The 19,617-nt window shown below is 37.5% G+C and overlaps 1 protein-coding gene across 26 annotated transcripts in view; it reads left to right on the forward strand.

Annotated features, from left to right (window-relative positions):
- The window catches only part of LOC106091114 (uncharacterized), a 274,438-nt gene that overhangs the window by 89,346 nt on the left and 165,475 nt on the right, over nt 1-19,617 (forward strand). For 3 of the 26 annotated variants that reach the window (XM_059362529.1, XM_059362539.1, XM_059362533.1), the window contains exon 1: nt 14,146-14,488. The exons of 1 other annotated variant lie outside the window; for it this stretch is intronic. Coding sequence is in view for 1 of the 25 variants with exons in the window: in XM_059362562.1 (XP_059218545.1) it covers nt 14,433-14,434; nt 15,281-15,310 (32 nt within the window). In the remaining 24 variants the exon portion in view is untranslated. 22 more of the 26 variants (XM_059362577.1, XM_059362587.1, XM_059362608.1 and 19 more) reach the window with 15 other exon arrangements.

A 19,617-nucleotide genomic window follows, 5' to 3' on the forward strand; every position in this document is an offset into this window, starting at 1 on the left:
ATAAAAGGTCTTTGGGAGTATAGCACGATATCAATATTCGGGAAAGTGTCTATGGGCCACCCCACCCTCATAACACCACCCATATAGGGTGTTATTTGCTGATATTGCAATATGGGGCTCAAATCAGAGGAATTTTAAATTAGAAAACGAATGTGATATATACTTTCAAAGTCAAGTCAATGAGTGGCCGCCCCATCTTCCAAAACACCCCCAAACCAGTCATGTTTGCCGACTGTGAGAATAAGGGGGCTCAAATGAAAGGTCAACATTCGGGACCATATGTCTAGGGGACGTCCCACCACCATAACAAACCCAAATAGGACGTATTTGTTCACGAACACAATTTGGGTCTTCAAGACAGTGGAGCTCGATATTGATAGTTTTTGGGGCCCATTCCCCAAACCATATTTGCTGACTGTCGCAATAAGGGGTTTAAGTGAAAGGTATTTGATATTCGAAAACGAATGGGGCTCAAATTAAAGTATTTGGGAGTAGAATACGAATATCCAACTTTGGGCACCGTTATTCCTCATAAACCCCTCAAAGGGTAAAAATTTGCCGACCATGCCATTATGTGGCTCAAATGAAAGGTATTTGAGATTGGAAAACTAATTTGATAACCAATTTTGGTGCCAAGTGTTTGAGGGACGCCTCATCCTATATACTCTACTTAAACCAATGGCAATATGGGTTTTAAATAAATGCTATTTGAGACAAGAGCACTAAGCTGATATTTTTTTTGTGTAGGAGACTACCACACCCCCGAAAACAATCCTAAATCAGACATCATGAGAATATCGGGCGGAAATGAAGTCTTTTTAGAATGGCATAAACCCTTCGAGCGAATTCGTGGTCCAATAAAGATCGTATGGAATTACTATAACGGCACTTAAATTGTAATACTGTTAGTCAAGCGTTATGCATATACTATTTTCGTAACATGGTATTTCACTAAAAGCTCTTTGATTGTCGAAAATAAATATTCAAAGCATAAGTTTGTTCCATATGAAGAAAAGAAGGCGCAGCGGAGCGGGCCCGGTTCAGCTAGTTACTTATAATTATTTGGAAACGTTTTTCAGTCTAAGAAGCAAATAATTCATGTAAAGACATTTTTTAAATATTTTTTTTTCTACAGATAAAATTTCAATTGAAATAATAAAAACTACATTTTTAGAAAATTTTTTGTCTTTCGGAACAATTTTTATAAAATTTTTTTTTTGGCAAGAAATTCCAAGAGGATTTTGGCTTAAAGAAACTTTCGATAACTTTTCGCTTAAAACAATCACAAAAATGTTATCTTATGAAAAAATTACATTGCTATTCGGTCTTTATAAAAAATTAACCCATATTAACAATGAAAAATACCCAAGTATAGAACTGCCTTAGAAAAATTCTAGCTCGAGTTAGGAATGGGGTATCGTAATGTAATTTTGAATGGCATAAAGTGAACGCCTTACAACAATTTTTCCCGTCATGATTTGGGGAAAAATTGGCTTGTCGAAAGTCGGCAATTTTTATATCCCAAAACTCAAACGAAAAAATGTCTCAAAATTTTTAAGAGTAATATTTTTGCAATCCGTTTTAATGTCTTATTGCATATGATGGTTTTTAAATTAAGAAACAAATTTGTGGCAATAATCCTACTCCTAGGAGAGCATGTGCTATTTTATGCCAAAATCATTAAGTCCAGCTTTCTTCGCTAAATGGTCATTAAATATTAAGAAAATGATTTTTTTTGACGTAGGAAAAAGAAAAAAATTTTTAAAATTCAAGTTGTTAAAAAAATATGCTCGTTAAAATAAATTGTTTTTTTTATTTATGAATATAAAAAATGTCATAAAAATCGGACAACAGAATAGAGGGTAGAGGTAGAGCGTAATGGGTTGAAATTTTGTCCTTAAAAATAATTATAAAAAATTAATTTATGGGAAAAATTTTAGGAATATGTCGTTTGGTACAGATAAGCACCAAAATATAGTGTCGCACAATGCAAAATTTGATTGAAATTTTGACTTTAAAAAATAATTTCGAGGTTAAGCTGTCTTCAAAAAGATTTTCGCTGAAATTTTGTCCTTAAAAAAAATCATTAAAATTTAGTATTAAGAAAAAATTTTTTTGATTTTTTTTGTATACAAATTTTGTCTTTAACAAAGTTTCATGAAAATGTTGTCTGAGGAAAAAATTTTAAAGAAACTTCGTCTTAAAAAAATAAATTTGAGGACGATCCGGCCCGTGCTGAAGTTTTGGCAATAAAGAATGAGACGCTGAAATTTTGTCTTTAGAAAAATATCATTAAAATTTGTTTAGCAAAAATTTCTTTAAAAGTTTGTTTTTACAAAGAATTTTATTACAATTTTTTCATTAAGAAAAGTAATGTTAAGGCGGCCTGGCGGCCCTGCTGAAATGTTTGGTTTAGAATAAATTTAATTAAAATTTTTTTTTCAGACAAAAACATTTTGGGGGTTGCAAAAATGGCTACGTCCCTGGCTTCCATATATATATTCGTCCGATTTGCAGTAGTAATGCAATCAAATGGTCATTTGTTAACCGATTCTTTTGAAATTTAGTAGGAAGGATTTTCTCTTGACAATACCAGGTTCAGATTTATATATAGCTCTCCTATACATATCGGCCGATTTTCACTCCTAGAGCCACTGCAAGCGCATTTATTGCCAATCTTCCCAAATTTTTGTACAACGCTTACTTCTACGACTACCATAATACATTAGAAGTTTGCTCGAAATAAGTTCAGATTTAGATATAGCTCCCATATATATTTTCGTCCGATTCTGAGAAATATTGCTTATTTGTTAATCGATTCTCTCGAAATTAGGCAGAGAGGATTTTCTTATGACTTTCGACACTACTGATGGATTTCATAGAAATCGGTCTAGCTGCCATACATGTATATCGCCCGATTTTGACTCCTAGAGCCATTGCAAGCATTTATTGACCAATCTTGCCAAAATTTTTTACAACACTTTCCTCGTTTAGCTATTATCTTTTTGGCAACACTGGTTTAAACAGTTCACGCACGTTTCGTGTTTTCTTTCACTATCAAAAATCTTCAGTTTGGTCCATAATTTAACCATGAATCGTCACAGTCACAGTTTGGTGCGGTTTATGGGCTGGTGGCATCATTGGACCGTACTTCATCAATGATGATAATGATTGACGCATTGGAAGACTACTTTGAAGCATTTATTCGTGATTCAAATAGAAATGTCATGCATTTTTCTAAATTTATGTGTTTTTGGTGTTTTTTGAAAAACTTTTATATAGCTCTAAAAAAATCGCCCTTTATATTCTCAAATTTCCGTCTTGTTAAAGAAAAACGTCTTTAAGTGAATGTCAAAAATAGCAAATAAACGCGCGATAATCTCAGTCGTCCCAAATCTTGTGTACCCTCCACACTGAATCGCATTTGATAAGTTTTTTCAATAACTTCTCCGAATATTTACGAGCAATATGAAGTTATGGACCGTACATACAATAAACAATACAATTTTTTTCCATTTTTTTTTTTGCACTTTGATAATCTCTTACGATAACGAGACAAAATAACTACTTAAATCATACTTAGACTTAAAACAAGAAATGTACGTTTGAAATTGGGAAAAATTTACATTCATATGTAGCAAATGCATCAATTGTTGTTTAGAAGTTCAATTTGGTATGATTTCCTTCAGAAAGTAAATAAATTTAATTTAATATCAGCAGATAGTGTCTGCTGATAACAGCAGACAAATTTCTTTTGAGTGTGAGGCTCCAATCATTGGGTGTACAAGTTCTAACAAGATTGCGCAGTAGCATACGAGTTGATGCATACGTCCTAGCAGGGTGTAGCCTGCGGTCTTAAATAGTTCAACTGGCAACCTATTAGCCCTCATCGCCTCCACTATGGGATACCAGCAGCTGAGAGAAACGTTCTTTCATCATATCCCAAGCTCACTATATATATCTGTTACCAGACCTTCTTGGTCTCTACAGTGGAATGTGCCTGTACCAATGTCGTTGGCTTGATGTTTAATCAGGGATCCGAAACGGGTACATTTTATCCGCTAGGCTCTTTTACTTTTAAATTGACTATTTATTTTGAAATATGCCCGAAGTGATATATTAATAATGTCGTTATGTTTACAACATCAAGCCATATTCAATTACGATTATATGTATTCTTGATCGCAGTCTATATCGGGCTACATGCTTATAAAGTCCCCATATAAACCGATTTCCTGAATTGATTTCCTAAGTTCTAATGGGCGCAATTCCTATCTGATTTAGCTGAAATTTTCCAAACCGGTTTCTTTTATGACCTATAGTCTGAATAGGACCATAAACGCTTATAGTCCCCATATAACCCGATCTCCCAGTTGTTCTTCTTAAGCTCCTAGATGGCGTAATTTTCTCCGATTTGGGTGAAATTTTGCAATAATTTCCTAGTGCAACTCCATGTTTCAAATTTGTATCAAAATCCGATCTAGACCAAATTTCTTTCGGACAACGGGAAATCTAGTCCAACTCACTGCTGTAAGTTTCAGCGAGTTATGAATATACGGCTTTTTATGGCCCAAGGACCCTAAATCGGTAGATCGGTTTATATGTTATGTTAATTTAACAATTTAAAATTTTTGTTTTAGTTTTTTATTTTGTCCGAGCGGAGAGGGTTTTGAGATTGGAAACCGCTCCGCTCCAGATCCAAAAAACTTCGCTCCCGCACCAGCAAAAATAGGCCTGCTCGGCTCCGCTCCGCTCCGAGTTCTGTGCATAATTTTTCGGTAAAATATCCAGACATTATTCTGTCTTTTGAACATAACGGTTTGCTCTCGTCCTTCCATTTCTCTCTTCTTTCGGCGGAATAGACGTTCCTCCTCTCTCCTTTCCTCCCAATACCTCTACTTCGCTCGGGATATTGTTACCAGAAATGGTCCTTACGACGAATTTTTAGTATTTCGACTGCCAACCTTTTTATGGTGAACGCTCCGCCTTCGGAGCAGTTTGACCACGTTAAGGTATTCACAAATGCCACCAGCATTAGTGAGGTGCAACAACAGCTGAACATGTTTTTGATGTTCTCGTCAGGCTTCAAACTCAGACATTTTCTGTTATTGACGCACCTTCTAACCTATGCATCACGTTAGCTATAATCATAAATTCGCAAAAGTTTCAAAATGGTGTACGATTTCCTTATTATTTTTTATCTCGGCCAAAACTATTATTTCTGGAAACGGGAAAGGAAATAAAGGATATTTAGAAAATGCAAACGACGCAGACTGCATGCCATTGAGAACAGAATTCTGCTTGCGGCATGTTCCTAGATAATTCTCATTTATCTATATTCCACCAACCAGTCTATGAGCGCTGTTCAAATTCTTTTTCTATGTATAATTCATCTATGGTATGTCATATACGTCAGAGTTACTGACTGTGTTGGTGCATTGTATGCCGCATTTTTGCTTTGGTAGTATTTTGCCACTCCTGGTCTTAGCATGCGTTCCTTGGAGGAGGCGTTTGATACCCTAAGTACGGATATTGACACATTTTTCAAGAATTAGGCAATAGTTTGCTGTTGCCAGTCAAGTGAGAAATGCAGAAATGCAGTTTCCTATGTCCGGTTTCCGTGTAGTGTCAGACTTCCTTTTTGTCGTTACGCTTAGACAGTGGCGAATAGTCGCCTATAAATGCCACTTTCCTATACAAATTTGGAAATACTTTTTACACATCTTTTTAAGCCAGTTTTAAATAAAAATCATTTTAGTAAATAAAATTATTTGACAAAACATACCATTTATACATATAGTTATGCATTTTCGATTCAAAAATGTATATGGGAACTTGAGGAACCTTCGTATCAATACTCTTGTCGCCCAGTGTTAATTCTAGAAAAGCTTATTAGCTCTTAAAAATTTGGCTTACTCTCTTTATTAAACCCAAAGGCGCTGTTCTCTTGACAAAATGCATTACAGCTAAGTATGTAGTTAATGTACGATTATTACTTTTCTCTCGGAGACCGCCAATAACAATATGCTGGTGGCTTTGTGAGAAAATACGAAAATACGAGTTCTGCAAGTCAGTGTTGCCAGCATTGGTGATTTCCCCCAAATTAGGGATTAACTTTCGAAAATGGGGACTACATTTTTGACTTGGAGATGTGGATTCAAAGCAAAAAAATGGGGATTTTTTGGGATGGAATTTTCTGTTTAAAGATTTGTATTTACCTTTACTATTTTTATACCCACCGCCGAAGAATGTGGATATATTCAATTTGTCGTTCCGTTTGCAACCCTAAAAAGTATATATATTCTTAATCGTCTTAAAAGTCTAAAACTATCTACCCATGTTCGTCAGTCTGTCTCTTGAAATCACGCTACAGTAAATAGAGATATTGAGCTGAAACTTTGCACATTTTTATACCCTCCACCATAGGATGGGGGGTATACTAATATCGTCATTCTGTTTGTAACTACTCGAAATATTCGTCTGAGACCCCATAAAGTATATATATTGTTGATCGTCGCGACATTTTATGTCGATCTAGCCATGTCCGTCCGTCTATCTGCCGAAAGCACGCTAACTTCCGAATAAGTAAAGCTAGCCGCTTGAAGTATTTTGCACAAATACTTCTTATTAGTGTAGGTCGGTTGGTATTGTAAATGGGCCATTTCGGTCCATGTTTTGATATAGGTGCCATATAAACCGATCTTGGGTCTTGACTTCTTAAGCCTCTAGAGTGCTCAATTCTTATCCGATTGGAATAAAATTTTGCACGACGTGTTTTGTTATGATATCCAACAACTGTACCAAGTATGATTCAAATCGGTCCATAACCTAATATAGCTGCCATATTAACCGATCGTGGGTCTTTTTTTCTTGAGCCTCTAGAGTGCCCAATTCTTATCCGATTTGAACGAATTTTTGCACGAAGTATTTTGTTACGATATCCAACAACTGTGCCAAGTATGGTTCAAATCGGTTCATACACATTTTACACAGGTCTCCAACATATAATTCAATTGATGTCCAAACCGGACCATATCTTGATATCGCTCTAATGGCAAAGCAAATCTTTTCTTATATCCTGTTTTGACTAAGAAGAGATGCCGGGAAAAGAACTCGACAAATGCGATCCATGGTGGAGGGTACATAAGATTCGGCCCGGCCGAACTTAGCACGCTTTTTTTTGCCATAGGCAGGTTAAGTTCGAAGATGGGCTATATCGGACTATATCTTGATGTAGCCCATAAAAGCCACATTTATTTTCCGATTTTGCTGAAATTTGAGACAGTGAGTTGTGTCAGGCCACTTGACATCCTTCTTCAGCTTGGCTCATTTCATTTCATTTCATTTATTTAACACCAAGCACAACAAGATTATATCTTATATTTTACTGTGCTGGTTCACAACAGTGCAGTTTCATCAAATAATTCCATTATAAACTATAACTTATAAAAAAAAAATAAATAAATAAATTAATTATAACTTATACTACTAGACTACATACAATTTCTACTTATAATAATCATGTAGCTCCTTTTTGAATTCAATAGCATTGCTTATGAGTTGTATATATGATGGGAGGGTGTTCCAGAGACGAATACTGTTTACAATAAATTGCCTTTCAGTGATTTGAGATTCAAATCTAGGTTGAATCAGTTTGCGCCCTCGATTTGATCTAGCAAATTGTAGGTGTTTGTAAAGATATTCATGTTCTTTGTTATAAATAACCTTATGTAGTAATTGCAAGCATTTAACATTTAGTAAATTTTCAACTGAAAGATCAAAAATCTGATAAGCAAATAGTGATATGTGGTCATACCGTGGTCTGTTGTATACATATCGTGCAATATCATTGTAGGCAACTTTGATTTTCCTATTGTCATCAGCACTGCAACTAATAATTCACAATTATATAGAAGAGTTGGGATTAAGTAAGATTTAGCAAGAAGCATACGAATTTCGAAAGGAGTTGACAGACGAGCTGCCCACATATTCCGCAGCATACCACGAACTTTTCCCACAGCTGCATTTATATGATTCGTCCAAGTTAAGGTAGAGTTGAATGTTAAACCCAAGTTTGTTGCTGCTTGAACACGGTTTACAATCGTGTTCTCAATCTTTACTTCAACTTGGTCAGGGATTGTTACACTTCTTTTGTGTATGATGATCAGCTTAGATTTGGTAGGATTTAAACGTAAGGCATTATTAACAGCCCAACAATATATTAAATTCAAATCATTATTTACATTAGAAATACATGTTTGAAAGTCATTCAGTTTCGTGCAGGTATACAGTTGAACGTCATCAGCATACATTTGTATCTTACATGTTAAAAGTACATCGGGCAGATCATTAATGTACATGGTGAATAACAATGGGCCCAAGATTGAGCCTTGGGGCACACCATTTGGAACATGAAGCGTATTTGACCAGATATCATTACAATATACAGACTGAGTTCTTTGAGACAGGTACGATGATATCAGTTGACAGGCAGTTCGGGAAAAATTAAATAGTTTTGAGAGCTTGACTACAAGAATTTGATGGTTTACAGTATCAAATGCTTTACTGTGATCCAATAGAAGGAGAAAAGATACCATCTTGTTGTCCATATTTTGTCTAATATTTTCAACAACGTCTATTAAGACAGATGTGCAACTTCTCTTTTTTCTAAAACCAGATTGCCATTCTGATAATAGATTTTGAGTGCACAGGAATTGTTCGATTTGATTCGCATTGTTCGATTTGATTCAGATCGGTGTTGATTTGGATATAGCTGCCATATAGACAGATTTCTCGATTAAAGGTCTTGGGCCCATAAAAGGCGCATGTTATGTCCGATTTCGCTGAAATTTAGGACAGTGAGTTGTGTTAGGCCCCTTGCTATCTTTTTTGAAGATGGCCTAGATATGTCCAGATTTGGAAATAGCTGCCATATAGATCGATCTCTCGATTTAAGGTCTTGGGCCCATAAAATACGCATTTATTATCCGAATTTGACACAGTTAGGCTCTTCGACATCCGTGTCCTTTATGGTTCATCGGTCTATATTTGGATATAGCTGCCAAAGAGATCAATATTTAACCAACGCTGAACAGTGAATTGTATTTAGTCGACCACTCAATGTCCGTGCCGAATTTGGTCCAAATTGGACCATATTTGAATATAGCTGCTATGGGTGCATAAATAATGCATTTTCATTGGATTATGACGATGTGTGATTTTCATATATATCCGAGGTGGTGGGTATCCAAAGTTCGGCCCGGGCTAATTTAATGCCTTTTTACTTGTCTATAGTAATTTTTATAAACATTTAGATAACATAAATCGGTACAATTTACACCAAGTTTTACGTGCTGCATTTTATTTCAGTACTAACAGCAACTGTCCAGGACAACTTTGCGCGGAAATTGTATCCAGAACATATGACTTGCACTGAATATGATAAAAATAAAACACAGCAACTGCACCAATGTAACACAGTCGAGAGTGAAACGTTAAACATACATCAATTTGGTTTCACTTATCCGTAATTTGGAGTTAAGCGTAGATCGGATAAGTGAAATTAGTTTCCAGTTAAGCGACATAAGCATAAATGCAAGCGAATTTTCACGTCAACGTACACCCATAGAAGCTAGTCTGCTGATATCAGCAAACACTGTCTGCTGATATTAAATTAAAAATTGTAACCTCTCGAATGAATCCATACAAAATGTTTGAACTTCTAAACAAAAATTGAGGCATTTGCTTTTACCATTTAAAAACAGCAGAAAAATGTTTGATGTTTTACCAAAATATTACTTCTGTCCGATTTTCAGCAGGTTTTCTGCGTTTTTTTCCTATTTTTACAAAAAAAAAAAATTTGAGTGTTCTCATTATGTATGAAATTGGTTAGGTTAGGTTTTAGTGGCAGTCTGCCACCAGACTCCCTTAGACGTTTTCGGCATTGTGATACCACAGGAACAGAAGAAGGAAGATGCCTTCTAGTTCCCATTGTTGAACCAAAGCCCAATAACTTCGCTAAATCATACAGGTTCTCAAAGAAATGAGAACCTAAAGTGGAACTCCTTTTAACTGCTAGTGCGGGACACACACACAGAAGGTGTTCTATAGTTTCTTTTATTTCGATGTCCTCACAGCATCGGCAAAAGTCGTTGCTGGCAACCTTCAGTCTGTCAGCATGTTTTCCGATTAGACAGTGACCTGTCATTACAGACACAATGACTGAGACGTCAATTCTAGCCAATGACAGCAGAGCAGTAGACCTCTTCAAGTCTAGATTAGGCCACATAGTTTTCGAATGCTCACAGCCCCCTCTTTGTGACCATCTATCATTCGTTGTCGTTCAGACCTGGTCCTGAAAACTTAGCTTACATGTCGCTGGAGGCATACCCACAGATTCCAGTATCCCTGGAATGTGTAAAGTAGTTCCTAGTCTCGCAAGCTCGTCCGCTTTACAATTCCCTGCGATATCTCTGTGGCCTGGCACCCAGAACAGGTGAATTTTGAACTGTTCAGCCATCTCGTTAAGAGATCTGCGACAGTCGAGGGCGTTTTTTTGTGTTCAGATATACGTTCTCCAGAGATTTAATGACTGCCTGGCTGTCTGAGAAGATATTTATTGGCAATCATCGTAATGGCATTATATCTAAGCCATTCCACCACATCCTTAATTGCAAGGATCTCTGCTTGATACACACTGCAGTGGTCGGGTAACTTTTTCGATATGACCAGTTCTAGATCTTTAGAGTACACCCCAAAGACCACCTGGTCGTTTAGTTTGGAACCATCCGTATAGAAGTCTATGTAACTCCAATCGGTTCTATCAGGAATAGTGGTACTGTACTTTTTATCAAAAAGCGGCTCAGGTAGGATGTAATCCACACTGCCTGGAACATCGGATATTATATCAAGGATAACACAATGTCCGCAGCCGCCACATGACCAATGACAAAGTTCCCTTTACCTCACGGCAGTGGTCGCTGCAATCTGTCTAGCCACAATGTCCAGAGGCATAAGATGTAGCATTAAATTCAGTGCATCAGATGGTGTCGTCCTCAGTGCGGCTGTGATGCACAAACAAGCCATACTTTGGATCCGATTAAGTATAGAGCGGTAGGTGGATTAAGACCATATAACATAATAGGTCTGACAACTGCAGTATATACCTAATGCATGACACGCGGTCTAAATCCCCAACTTTTGCCAATGGCTCTCCTGCAGGTGTATGGGGCAAGAGTGGCCTTTCTTGCCCTTTCCAAAATGTTGGATTTAAACTTCAATTTTCTGTCCAGCAAAACACCCAGGTATTTTGCGCTTTCTTTATATCTTGCCCTAAGATATGTTTCTATCAACCTCTCTAGGTATCAACCTCTCTTCAGCATAAAGGATGACAGACTAATAGGACGAAAATCTTTCGCGTTCGTGTGGTGGGGTTTTCCTGCTTTCGGAGTGAAAATTACCTTCGTGTCCCTCCATCCCACAGGTATATATAACATTCTGTTCCAAGCAGAGTATACCTAAGCCAGGGAACCAGTCTATCAGACACAGCTTGTAATTCAACCGGTGATACATCATCAGGGCCTGGCGACTTAAAGGTGTCGGAACTTCTTATCGCCCAAAGGGTTTTCGGCTCAGACACAATTTCCCTAATAGCCTCCGACGAATGCATACGAGTGACAACCGCTTCTGGCGCCACGTTGTACGTTGTACGTGGAAATGTGTGTCAACGAGTAGTTCTAGTGTTTCCTCACTAGAAAGTGTCCATACATTCTCTATATGAGGCCTAGAGGCCTCAGATGTATCCTCCACGGAGCAATCGTGCGATGCTCTTGTGGCTTTTGCTCTATTGAAGAGTTTTTTGCAGTCCTTCCATAGATCAACCTAAAATTGACAAAATTGACAAATTTCAATAGGTACTTTTAAAGACAAAATATTAACCCATTACGCCTGACTCTCGATTCCGTTGTCCGATTTTGATGAAATTTTATCTCTATATATAAAAGAGACACATGATTTACTGATTGGCTGACTGACTAACTGATCAACGCCCAGCCCAAACGGCTAAAGCTATAGTCATGAAATTTGGCACGAATGTGGATCTTGGGTCGTAGGAGCGCTATAAGACGATGTTTTGTGATATTCGTTCGATTAGGTACTAAAAAGTACGACTTTTTACCCACCGCGAATGGATGAGGCTAGAATTATGATTAAAGAGCGTCTCGAAAAATTAAGATTTAGTGACAAAATGTCCCAAAATAGTACCGAAAGTGGGAAAAATAGTACGTCTAGTACCGCAATTGGTACTTTTAGATAGTTGCTGATAGATAGAAAAAAATATGAAAAATAGTAGTGGAAACGAAAGAATCGTACACTTAGTACCGTATTTGGTACCATTTCATACTTGCTTTTAGGATTGAACTAGAGCTCTGAAATTTAACATGTAGACTCTACTAAGAAATATTTGTTGGCTGATTAAGTGATTTTTTAACAAATCAAACATTTTAGTACCAAAAAGTACGAAATAGCTTATTTACTTTTACACTGAACAGAGAACGGTATAATTAAAAAAATTGCTAAAAATGATCGATGTTTTGACAGATATACGATAAGTTGTATCAAATATGAGTGTTGAATCCCACCAAGAGTGGAATAGAAAGTTCTTAAGTGCTGTAATTGGCACTATTTCGTACTTTCTTTATATATAAGCTGCAGATCTAACATTTACAATAAAGACACATCTTCGCAGTATGAACCGGACGACTAGAAGATTTTGGTTATATTTTCACATTTTGGTACTAAAACGTACAATATGGCACCTTCTTTACGGATTGAGCTACAGCTCTGAAAGTTGGAATACAGTTACATCTATGCTCTATGTACCGAGCGACTAGCAGTTTTTTGGATATTCGTTGTTAGCACTAAAATGCTAACACGTAGAAAGTGGTACTTAATTTACAGATTGAGCTACATCTGTAAAATTGGGGATACAGGTACATCTAGGCAGTATGTAGCGGATGACTACAAAATGGTTCTTTATTTACGGATGGAGCTAAAGATTTCAAAATTAAGATACAGTTACACTTTGACAGTATTTATGGCCGACAAGAACTATTTTGTTTCAATTCGTACATTTAGGCACTCAAACTTTCAAAGTGTTCTTTTTTTTCGGATAAGGCTAAAGTTATTAAATTTGCGATACCGTTACACCTTGATATTGGGTGTACCATCTGGCTACGTCCCTGCCAAAAATATATATTAAAAAAATATGTTTTTGGGAATTTATTGATGACGCGATTTTTTTTAAATTTCAGATAGTTGCCCATATAAAAAACTTTTTACTAATGCCATTATAGTTTCATTAAAAACGGAATATGGGGTGTAAAAACATTTTCAGTTTAGCGGTATGCTCAGTTAAACGATTTTCACTTAAGCGAATTTACTCGTGTTAACGCCCATAACGCCCAAAATGAGTGATACTTTCCGTCGAGTTTCACTTAAGCGGTATTTTTCACTAAAGCGTATTACAGTTAAGTGGTTTCGACTATCCCTATTTTCTATACAATACAGTTCATAGAACGTTTTATCGACTTTTATTGCATGATAACCATAACATTCTATACAGTCCAACTTAACAATGGTTATTTATCCAGTACACTTGATTTGAATTAAATGTATAATAGCTAAAAAAACATACCCTATATCGATGTGCATGTTTTACAACTTCAAAAATTGTATATCCGTGCCTTTTTGTCCACGAAATGAGTTCTATTTTTGTTTTTATAAGAAGCCTTTAAAAATTATTTTGAGATTTTTTTTGGGATATTCACTTGTAATTGGGGATTTTAGGGGGCAAATGACTCGAAATTCGGGGATAAGTGGCGGAAAAACACTGGCAACTCTGCCGCAAGCAAACAGAGAAAAACATACTTTGAGAGAAGAAAAGAAAAAGAATGCTTGCACAAAGTAGTAATACCAGCAGCAGCTATAGCCAGCCAACAACACTATCGTTTTGTCCCTATGGTTTTATTGGGGGGTGGCAGCGGTGGTTTGTGTGTATTTTGAGTAGCTTTGTATGAATTTTTTGTGTTTGCCAGAGATGTGTAGTTTTACAATTCGAATAGAATAACAGAGAACGCGAACGGATGTAGACGAAGTGCGCTTGTTTTCGGCAGATGAACACCGACGACTACGGCTCGGGTTTTTTTTTGTAAACGACAATTACTTATAACGGATTATGAATAGGAATTATTGTTTCGCCAGAGTTCCGAGTGATTTTGAAATATAATTTGAATACCTAATGATTCGTTTATCCTACTACATGTGTTGCAAAACAAATTTACAATAAAATTCAAACATAAAAGGGCAATAAATTTCAAAAAGAATTATAATGTGCCATTAAGAAATACCTAAAATTGCTGTAATGAATTGAAAAAATGTCAAGTTCAAGTGAAAAAAAAAAACAAATTTTAAATTGAAAATATGAAATATAGTAAAGTAAACAAGGAAAAGCGCGCTAAGTTCGGCCGGGCCGAATCCAATATACCCTCCACCATGGATCGCATTTGTCAAGTTCTTGGAATGACATTTTTAAATAGAAAAACACCACCTCCGGAATTTCAGGCAAATCGAGTAATCATTGCGCCCTTCAGATGCTCAAGAAGTCAAACGGGGAGATCGGTATATATGGCAGCTATATCAGGTTATATACCGATTTAGACCATACTAGGAACAGTTGTTGGAGGTCAGACAAAACGACATGAGCAAAATTTCAAACCTATTGGATACGAATTGCGCCCTCTAGAAGCCCAAAAAGACTAACTAGGAGATCGGTTTATATGACGGTTATATCAGGATATGGACTGATTTACTCCTTAGTTGACACAGTTTTGTCAAAACAAAATACTTCATGCAAATTTTCAGCCAAATCGGACAAGAATTGCGCCCTCTAGAAGTTGAAGAAGTCAAGACCCAAGATCGGTTTATATGACAGCCATATCAAAACATGGACCGATTTGGCCCATTTATAATCCCAAACGACCTACACTAATAAGAAATATTTCAAGCGCCTAGCTTTACTCCTTCAAAAGTTAGCGTGCTTCATACAGACGGACGGACATGGCTAGATCGACTTACTTTATGGGGTCTTAGACGCATGTTTCGAGGTGTTACAAACGGTATGACGAAAGTAATCCTTAATCCTATGGTGGAGAGTATAAAAATAAATTAATATAAAAAAAATCTAACAATGTAATAAAAAGTTTGCCCTCATATGACTTAATAGGATTAATTTCTACGGCACCCTTAATAAATGGTAAACATGCATAAATACATGAAGATAGAATTACTTGCGCCAGCAACTCTAATTGAATGCTAAATAACCTTAAACTGAATGAAGTGGATTTTTAATGTTTGTTAGATTTACAAATTTGCAACATGTTTGGTATAATGCATAGTTTTCACAAGTTCTTAGCTTGGAAGAGAGTTTTGGTCCTTGTCTACAATCGCTGTTTTTTTACTTATCTCGTAATTCCATCTGCTGGATCGTAATTGAGCTATAATGGTTTTGTAGGAGGCATTTTACTTTTTTGGTGCCTTGAAAGGCGCAATGTCTAGTGAGAAAACACTAGAACTACTCTTGGATACAAATTCCCCGGGAAACTCTCCAGAGGACAAAATAGCGCCGAAAGACGGATTGTCGTGGAAATTGTATTAGACTCAACAACTTTGGGCGATAAAAACCCATTTCCAGGCAACTCATTTAATAAGCCAGGAACAAATGTTGTAGCAAGATTTGAATTAAATGGATTCGACAGGCAGACTGGTTGCCTATGGTTGGTACATTCGCAGAATGCAGATTACAATGGATTGTCTGATTGACAACAGCACTCCTATAAAATAGGCAAGTCCGCTGAAACAGGTCGCTGAGATTTAGTCGTATACATAGAATATGCAAAGGAAGCATATCGTGGGACTGAGAGTGCCTTTGATAATGAAAACAGACGGAAGGTCTAGGCACAAAGAAAAAACGCTCATCAATAACTAACTTACTTAGAGATGTATTAGAGTAATAAATGCAATAAAATGTATTTAATTGGCTGTGACAGAACATATGTCCCATTATCCGAACTTGGAAAAGATTTCCCAGCGCCTTGATTTTCTGATGTCTTTCACCACTTCATCTTTCGGCGTTTGTTCGTTCCGGTTTGCGTATACTTTAGTGCTTTTGCTTCTGTTCTTAAGTTGAAGGTTCATGGGCAAAATTAGCAATTTCACAGTGCTGGACTTTAAAAAGATTTCTTCGCTGGAGCTTCTTCAATCATTCTGACAACATGACCCAGCCAACGTAAGCGTTGTATTTTGATACGCTCAACTCTGCTAACGTCGTCATATAGCTTATACAGTTCCTGATTCATATGACGCCGATATTCTATATCAGTGCATACATTTTACGTTTCGAAACCATAGAATAACACGGGTAGTATCAGTGTCTTGCATAGTGTAATCATCGTCTGCCGAGATGTGCCTTGTTTCTAAACTATTGCTTAATCCAAAGTAGCATCTGTTTGTCAGTATTATTCTTCGCTTTATTACAAAACTGGTATCATTCGTTTCGGCTAGGCGGTGCCGAAGTAGAAAATGTTGTTGACTAACTTAAAGTTGTGATTCCCAACTTTCTCCATTTTCTTTATCTGCTCGGTAGTACAAGACATTGCGGGAGCGGATACCATTCATTTTGTATTATCTCCATTTAAAACTGTATCCACTTTCATTGACTTTCTTTCGATTCTTTCAAAGGCTGCAGTTAGTACTTCTGGTGACCAACCCATGATACCGATATCGTCGTCATAGGTGAGTAGCATGTGAACTTTTATGAGTAGTGGGCCATATCTATTCACATCTGAATTTCGTATAATCGTAAAGAGATCACACGATAAGCTGTCTCCAGAAGCATCGTTTGCTATTAAAAGGTTCGGAGTGATTCTTTGACAGTCTTACGGAGAAATGTTCATTAGCATGCGTCATCCGTCAGTCTTATTAATTTTGCAAGGATATCGAACTCAAACATGGCTTGAATTACTATTGAACGTAATAGGGCAATCGAAGGTGGCTTTGAAGTCAACGAAAAGCTAGTAAATGTTGACCTGTCTTCCTCGGTCTTTTTCCAGGATTTGGCGCAGTGTGAATACCTGGTCAATGGTGGATTTCCCAGGTCTAAAGTCGCACCGCTACGGCCGAATTATTTCGTTGACTTAAGACTTTAATATTTCTCGATAGTATCTTGTATGCGTTGGGGAGGAGAGTTATTCCCCAGTAGCTGGCATATTCTCTCTTGTCTCCTTTCTTGTGTACGGGGCATAGTATGCTGAGTTTCCAACAAAGGCCTACACAAGACCATCCATTGGTGACTGTTTTGGCTGAACGTTCGACCCACATGTTATTGTATATCAAGTCTACTGAAGAGCGAGACACAGCAGACAGAGTAAAACGCACAAGATGGTGTTGAGTAGATAATCTGAAAAACAATCCCCATTCAGTTTCAAAAGATGAACTGATCGCACAAATCTCTCTTTTTGCATTCTTTCATCTCGTTGTCTTCGTGTGTTGTTATCTTTTTAACTCAGTTCTCAAATGTCTCATACAATATTGTATATTTAAATGAAGAGTTCAGTCCTTGAAATACTCTATGGTTGTTAGTTTTTCTTGAAAGCAGAAATGAATGGTCTTGTGCAGACCTTTAGTTTCCAATGATCGGGTATGCGTTCTTCTAGCCAGATCGCGCAGACAAGCTGATGCATATGCTTTACCAGCGTGTCGCCTCCGGTCTTAAATAGTTCAGCGGTTAATCCGTCAGCTCCTGCTGCCTTGCTTTTCTTCAGTCGGATCACAACTACTTGGACCTCATTCTAACTAGGAGGTATCACCAGGGATTGGTTCTGCGGTATCCTATTCCCCACCATCGTTGTGCACTAGTAGTTGGGTAAAATGTTCTTTCCATGTACTCATCACACTATCTGTGTCAACTACCAGATTTCCTACTTCGTCCCTCCATGGGGATGTGCCTGCACCAAAGCCATCGGTTTGATGTTTAATTCTTTAGAAGATTTTCCGGAATTCATTTTGACTCCTGTACATCTCAATTCGCTCACACTCACGCCTTTCCGTTTCCTTTTTTCTGCGGAATAGACGCTTCTCCCCTCTTCTTTTCTTCCTATACTTCTCCTTCATCTGACGCGTTACAACTGATTGCAGAGTCGCTCTGTATGCCGCATACTTGGCTTCAGTAGCATTTCGACACTCTCGATCGTACCATGGGTTTCTTGGAGGAGGCTTCCGGTACCCAAGTACGGATTTCGCGGTATTTTCCATGGAGTGGGCAATAGTCTGCCACTGCGACATTATATCATCGGAACAAGGAGTGCTTTCATCAAACAGTTAGGTCAATCGAGTGGAGTTTGCCGTTGCCATTTGTTGTGTTTGCAGCTTTTCAATATACAGCTTCCGTGCAGTGTCAGATCGTACTTTTCTCGCCATGCTCAGATCGATTCGAACCTTCGGTGCAACAAGGCCGAACCTTCGGTGCTCGAATCGATCGTTTGTCTTACGCGCTGGATGAATGCCTTCCATCTATCGCAACATTATCTATTTGATTTCTCGTGTTTTTTTTTCGGGTTACAGCCATGTGGCCGTGTGAGTCTTTCGATGTTGGAGTTTGGTGCTGTTTTTTGCCGCGAAAAAGTCATTTTAGTCTCAATCTTTCTTCGTGCAAGCTATATTTTCCGACCGTTGGGCCAAAGATATTTCAATCTATATCATAGGCACTTATTATTTAAGTAAGAGTCAGTGCCATCTGACACGGCCGAATTTGTTGCAACTCTACTAAAAACTATGGAGAGTAAAAAAGAATTCCATTGAATTAGGACGTCGGACGAGTTTCATCAGTATGCACAATATACCTATCAGAAAAGGAGGACTATCCTATCCGAGGTGATACAAAGTATAGAGGCGTCTTAAAATGCTGAAATCTACATATTGGTAGTGTGCATTCACATTAAGGTTGCCTTAAACAAAGAAAGGACCGGCAAATTTAGAGAACCACACTCTCAGAGATAGCTCATAAGATGTGGGCCTCGCGGTAAAGGGGTGAGCTACAAGGCATCGCTGCTTCCTTTGCAGAGTGGTATTCTATCACCGCTCCGGTAGGTGACTATTACACATAAATAGTCTGTTCAGGACCCTCACCGATTAGGGATTTTAACGACTTTGCTATTCAGACGACGTTGTAATACTTCTGAGTGGAAGAGACCCTAGTATTCTATGTAGGAAGGCCGGGATCCTAGTATTCTATGCAAGATGAAAATGATATATCCCCGGGCCAAACGTAAGCGCCTTAGCGTTAATCCTGAGAAAACAAATATTGTCCTGTTTACTAGAAAGACGAACATAGGACAATACGAAGAACCTAAATAGAATAGTCCCAATATAGTTAGATGCCTGGGCGGTTATCATGGAGAGGAAACTGAACTGAAAGTAACATATTTAGTAGCATACGGCGAATGTTCAAAGATTTTGGGCTACTTGCAGAAAAGCCATAAATAAGCTCGAAATGTTGACTAAATC

The sequence above is a fragment of the Stomoxys calcitrans genome, chromosome 1 (genome assembly GCF_963082655.1).
Source record: "Stomoxys calcitrans chromosome 1, idStoCalc2.1, whole genome shotgun sequence".
In the NCBI taxonomy this organism is placed as follows: domain Eukaryota; kingdom Metazoa; phylum Arthropoda; class Insecta; order Diptera; family Muscidae; genus Stomoxys; species Stomoxys calcitrans.